The sequence below is a fragment of the Gavialis gangeticus genome, unplaced genomic scaffold (genome assembly GCF_001723915.1).
Source record: "Gavialis gangeticus isolate Ggan-Ray unplaced genomic scaffold, GavGan_comp1, whole genome shotgun sequence".
NCBI lineage: Eukaryota > Metazoa > Chordata > Crocodylia > Gavialidae > Gavialis > Gavialis gangeticus.
In genome coordinates this window covers 84,969,449-84,975,448 of record NW_017729033.1, presented here as the reverse complement: position 1 = coordinate 84,975,448, position 6,000 = coordinate 84,969,449, and the positions used below count along the sequence as shown (strand labels likewise).

Genomic DNA, 6,000 nt, shown 5'->3' with positions numbered 1-6,000 from the left:
CTTTTTTTTTTTTTTTTACATTATGGCTTCTAAAAATTTGAATGACAAAGATAAGAACATGGAAGTCCCATTAAGTTTTTGTTTTCATAAGGAAACGTACTTTAGAATACTCTATTTACTAGAATAGATGACTACCCGGGCTATAAGATGACCCCCCGCCAATAATTAAATTATATGAAAACAATTTATAAAAGGTGTTATAAATTTTCCAGGTATAGAATCTAATTATTGAAGGTTGGTCTTGAATTCGTCTCCCTCCCACAGCTACAGCAAGGGAAATAAATCTCGGGGGTGGGGGAAAGAAGGGTCCAGGTAGCGATTTTGCTCTCTGCTTTCGCTCAATTTTTTCCCCTGGCAGCCCCTTCCATCTCTCCTTACTGGCAGACTCTGCTCTCCCTGAACACAAAGATATGAGGAACAAATTTGAAAACAATAGCCTTGAAATTAAACAGCTGTAGGAGTTTACATACAGTACCCATATAGACTTAGTTCATCCAGAAGTGATGCATGTTGCCTTTTTTTGAAACTGCTGCAAGTAGTAGCTCAGATACTCCATAAACACACTTCTATGCAGTACTTTGTGCTACATATAAGTAGGTGCCAAACTATGCATGATATTAGTTCAAAGCCAAAGGCTCATGATTTGCCACATAATTCACTGGAATTGAAGACTACTACTTATACTGGGTTGCAGATGAAGATTTTTATAAATTGACACCAGAAACAGTGACACTACCTGCATAGCTTTTTTGGCTATGTAGTATTTTTTAAATCAAAAGAAAATTGAAAATATCAGTGTATTCCATACCACTCAGAGAAAGCTATCGAAAAACCCGTAAGATTTTATCAGTATAGTTACCTATAAAGGGATGGGGTAGCTTGGCAGAGAAGTTATGAAAACAAAGTTAGATAATATAAGATTTTTATCATTCAATGACAACTAGCTGTCCATAATTTTTGTAAAAGGAAATAAGGAAGCCAAATATGGCATTTATTAAAAACCACTGGTTGTAGAACCTCTCTGGACAAGAGGGTATTTACAAATTCAGCATTCCAATGCCTGCATGTCAAAATTGAAAGAGAACCACACTGTGACACTGCATCACTTCTTAGTCTCATATATTTGCCCAGGGCAGAGCAGCCTTTTATTAATTGGTATGGATCAATATATGATAGACCTATTAGTGTGCTAACAACAGTTAAATCAATACAAAGCACTTAAGTTGCCCCAGTCAAACTGAGGAAGAGAGCAACCAAAGGTTGAGACAATGTCTAGTACTTTTCAAGTAACTTCAGGCTCTTCTGAAGGATAACAGAAGTGTGAATCATGTGAAATCTGAAATTGAACAAAGTCTTATTTTATAGTAAGAGTTACGTTTCAGTGCCAAACTTCAGAAAACAAATAGTTAAAGTTCACCGTGTGCTTTAAACCCTCTTCTAGAATCTCAGATTGTCTCTGAACTTTCAGTAGTTCTGCTTCTCTTCCTTCAGCCTTGTTTTTTTCATTGTTGATTAGTTCTTGATGCTGTTTCAGCTCCTTCTGGGTTTCAAGAATCTATAGAAAAAGAGGATAAGAATATAAGGTTTATTCATCCACGATAGATCAGAAGTAGCAACCAGAAGTGGAGCTGTTTTAAGTTTGGTAATGAATATTTTTCATTTATTACCATCTAGTACTATTTATTTTCACTCAGAAACCATCAGCTGGAAAATTCCAGGAGGTACAGAAGGGCCATGCATGTCCTGTGATCACAAGCAACCATTTGCCTAGGAAGGCCCACTAGATCATCCACTGTGACCTTTCTCTGCACATTAAAGCCACAAAACGCACCCTGTAAAAATGTACAGCAGGGGTTGGCAACCCCCAGCACGCATGCTGAGCATGGCACGAGGCCATTTTGCTTGGCATGGCATGACCAGCACCGGCTCTGGGTAGCTGCTGCCAGCGACAGACCCTGGGCTGCTCCCAGCAAGGCTGCTTGCAGCATCCCAGCTCCCGGCTGGCAGCAGCTACCCAGAGCTGGGAGGCTGCAAACAGCTGTGCCGGGCTCTGGAGCCCAGGCATCAGCTCTGTACCTGTGCATGCACACATGCCTCGGAGCGGGCAGTGGGGGAGGGGCCTGAGGCAACGCAGCCCCGGTCTCTCCCCTGCTCCCAGCACGGAGCTGGTGACTGGGTTCTGGAGCCCGGCACAGCTGTTTCTAGCCAATGTTCTAACCAGGGCTCTGGTACACTGGGGCTGGGCCCCAGGGGGCCAGCCCTGCATGCTGGGATCAAGTGCCTGAGGCTGCCCATGGGTCTGGAAGTTTGGCAGCAAGGGAATGGTGCCACCACTTCCTCGCCATCATACTTCCAGACCTGTGAGGAGCCCTGCAAGCCAGACTGACTGCACTGAGAGCCAGATTTGGCCTGTGGACCAGGGGTTGAACATCCCTGGATTAGAACATGCTCACTGACCCTGTGAAAAAAGGACCACACTGCACACTTCAGTGGCTGGGAGCAGGTGGGGTGGGGGGGAAAATGTATCAAGTGCATCTGTGTGGGGGAGAAGCAGACACATGGTGGGGGGCAGACAACGAGACAAGGTGTGTGAGGATAGTGGAAGAAGTGGTAGGGGGGCAAGGGTCTTCCTGCTCCCTACACCTGCTTCCCCATGTGTTTCCCTCCTGCTGCAGCAATGGGGAATGAATTTCAAGACAACTCTCCAATAATTAGATACTTGACATGGAAAAATCAGACATTCCTAATTTTCCATATGTAAAATCTAATTAGGGAATTGTAATCTTAAATTCAAAGTAGTCTTGGATTTGGGTAAACTTCATATAATTTCTATTACTATATTCCACAAGGTTCTAATTCTTCCTGTGTAATAATCCAGGCCCCCCCCCGTATTAGCAGTACACCTCCTAAATTTGTTCTCTGCAAATTTTCATAAATGTATGCCAAGTTGTATTTAAATGCAGCCCTGGTTGTGCGACACCTGCCAGGTGGAGGGGCTGGGCTGGGTTGGGGCCAGGGCCGCCTTCACCTCAGTAGTGCTCGTGCTCCCTGGCTTGCCCCAGATGTGCTGAGGAGGCTGGGTGGGCCCAGCTGCAGCCCCCTGGCAGGTGCAAAGGAAACCTGCCCTTGCCTGGTGGGGGCCTCCAATTTTCTGTTTGCCCAGGGCTCTGATATATCTTAAAATCAGTCACTGCATAGCCCCTATAGCTCTGGCACACGTGCAAATGAGATGTCTCAGCTCACTGAGGAGACAAGTTCAGCAAGCTTACTGTACAAGCCGCACAGCTGAAACGGAATACAGCTGCTCACCTCCCCACCCCTTGTACACACGTTCTTTATGTGGAAGAAATTAAACTAAAAGTTTCAGTTTTCTGCCAATTAAAAAAAAAAAAAACCAAAAAAACCCCTAACTTACTTTCTCCTGTAGTTGTGTTGTTTCCTCTTCAGCCCTCTTCAGTTTCTTTTCTCTTTGTGCTAACAAGTTGCTCTGGATATCAACTTGCTCTTTCTGTTGCTTCAGCTCCTTCTGTAGATTTTCCATGTCTGCCTGAATTTTCAGGGACTGAAACACAAGATGATCAGAATACAAGGGTGCCTTTAACTATGAAATGGGACCTTAAAAAGGATTATAGTGTTCTACTGAAAAGACTTAGCAGATATGCCAGTTATTTTAGCTACTCAGAAGTCCTAGTTTCCGTCCAGTTCGGCCTTATTTGGCAGTGCCAGCTCCAAAACTCTTCCAGGTAAAGCAAAAGGACATTAAGGTTTTGTGGAAAAAAATTCTTAGTCAACTTTGAAAACAAATTAGGAAGGCGATATGCATTTTCAAAAGGCTTGTATAACCTCATGGAAGGCTAGGCAATGGGAAAGTATTATTTATAACATTGTTCTTTGAAAAACAAAACAAAAAACGTCACTTGGTTGGGATGGTTTAGTCAGAGGTGATTCTGCCTTAAGCAGCGGGCTGGACTAGACCTTGTGAAGAGGTCCCTTTTAGCTTTACTTTTCTATGAACCTATGACCACTGGTTGGAAGCTCCATAAATAAGCCAGGCCCTTTAACTCAGGAACATATATTACAAATATTTTATATTAAAATTTCCTCATCCAGTCTTATATCAAGACCTCATTCCAAAATGTTGCATTAGCCCCTTCCACCTAATCCCCACTTACCGGCAGTGACAGACCAAAGGTCTTTGGGCACCAATCTCTGACAAGAGTACTGAAAGAAGAGAATAGAATGCTACATTTTTAGTACACATTTCCCAGAACTTACTGTACCTTCTCAGTGCTCTCTTGAAGGTATGTCTCCAGTTGATCCTTCTCTGCCCTTACATCCTCCAACACCTGCTGAAGCTGGTCTTTTTCTTGTGTTAGAGAACTGTTGTGTTTCTCTAGCTGCTGCAGCTGCTTATCTTTCATTTCAGTCTCCTCTCTTAACACATCCAGAAGTTGAAGCCTTTTCTGGTTTGTCAAAACCAACTCATTCAATTTCTCTATCTGATAAGAACAGATTAAGGTCTAATTGTGCAGTCCCTTGTTATACATTGATTACATCCCTAAAGAGAGGCCCTCTTCCCCAAATTCTCACACCTTCCTAGATTCATAGATAGCAAGGCTGGAAGGGACCTTGGAAGATCATCAGGTTCAGCCCCCTGCACTAGGCAGGAAAGACAACTGGGGTTAGGTGACCCCAGCAAGGTGACCACCCAGTCTCCTTTTGAAGATTTCCAGGGTAGGAGTCTGGATGGTCACCTTGCTGAGGTCCCGTTTGAACTCTGTCCTGTAGCAAAATTGTCATATGTTTTCAGGACTAATGATTCAATCAGAGTAGCTGTGAGGTCAAACTACATTCAACTCATAGCACCATGAAACCATCATCTGAGAAGTGGCAAAAATATGGTTCGATATTGACTGCATCTTTTCATCCTAAAGGATTTTTGAAAACATGTCCCTATTCAGAAAGGAAAACAGCATTGATGCTGAAGGTGAAGTTCTAATTACTTTTGTTGTGGTTGTTGCCCCAAACACTTGGCTTTTAGTTTTCCTTGTATCCAAGGCCTGCTTTTGCCTAGTTGGACGTCTGGAATGACCATTATTATACATAGCATAGAACAGAAATATTCAGTTCTGTTTGCTATATAAATATTCCCTTGACTACTCAGCTCTGAGTGAGCATGAAAAAAAAAAAAAAAAGTAGACTTGGAGATGTTTCTTGGATTCTTCAGTGTTTTCTGGATGATGTGATTGGAATAACAGAGACTTGGTGGGATAGCTTGCATGACTAGAGCAGTGTCATGGATGGGTATAAACTATTCAGGAAGGACAGGCAGGGGAGAAAAGGAGGAGTTGCTCTTTAATGTAAAAAGAGCTGTATGATTGCTCAGAGCTCCAGTACGAAACTGGGAATTGGAGCACTGAAAACCCCTGGGTTAAGGTTAGAGGGGAAAATCAACAAGGGTGATGTTAGGGTGATTGTCTGCTACAGACTAGACCAAGAGGTGGAGGTAGATGAGGCTTTCTTCAGACAACTGGCACACGTTTCCAGATCACAAACTCTGGTTCTCATGGGGGACTTCAAATCACCTTGACATCTGCTGGGAGGGCAAGAGAGACTGCACAGACAATCCTGGAAGTTTTTGGAGTGCTGGGCACAATTTGGGTGCGAGTATTGGAGTGGCCAACTAGAGGCAGTGCTCTTCTTGACCTGTTGCTCACAAACATGGAAGAATTGGTGGGAAAGATAGTAGTGGATGGCAACTGGGGCAGCAGCAACCATGAAATGACTGAATTCAAGATCCTGAGGAAGGATGGAGAGCAGCTGAATAAGGAACCTGGACTTCAGAAAAAAGCAGACTTTGATGCACTCAGGGAGCTGATGGGCAGGATCTTTGGGGAGGCCAGTCTGAGAGGAAAGTACTCCAGCAGAGCTTTCTTTAAGGTACCTTAAAAGAAACCTTACTGAGGGTGCAGGAACAAACAATCCTGAAAAGCAGAATGA

The 6,000-nt window shown here is 43.5% G+C and overlaps 1 protein-coding gene across 5 annotated transcripts in view; it reads right to left on the bottom strand.

Annotated features, from left to right (window-relative positions):
- CENPE (centromere protein E) overlaps positions 1-6,000 on the bottom strand; it is a 79,633-nt gene that overhangs the window by 17,332 nt on the left and 56,301 nt on the right. For 4 of the 5 annotated variants that reach the window (XM_019526088.1, XM_019526084.1, XM_019526086.1 and 1 more), the window contains 3 exons: positions 4,281-4,499; positions 3,416-3,562; positions 1,418-1,555 (listed from right to left, as the gene is read on the bottom strand). In XM_019526088.1, the coding sequence (XP_019381633.1) occupies positions 1,418-1,555; positions 3,416-3,562; positions 4,281-4,499 (504 nt within the window). The remainder of the gene's footprint in view (positions 1-1,417; positions 1,556-3,415; positions 3,563-4,280; positions 4,500-6,000) is intronic. The other variant, XM_019526087.1, reaches the window with a different exon arrangement.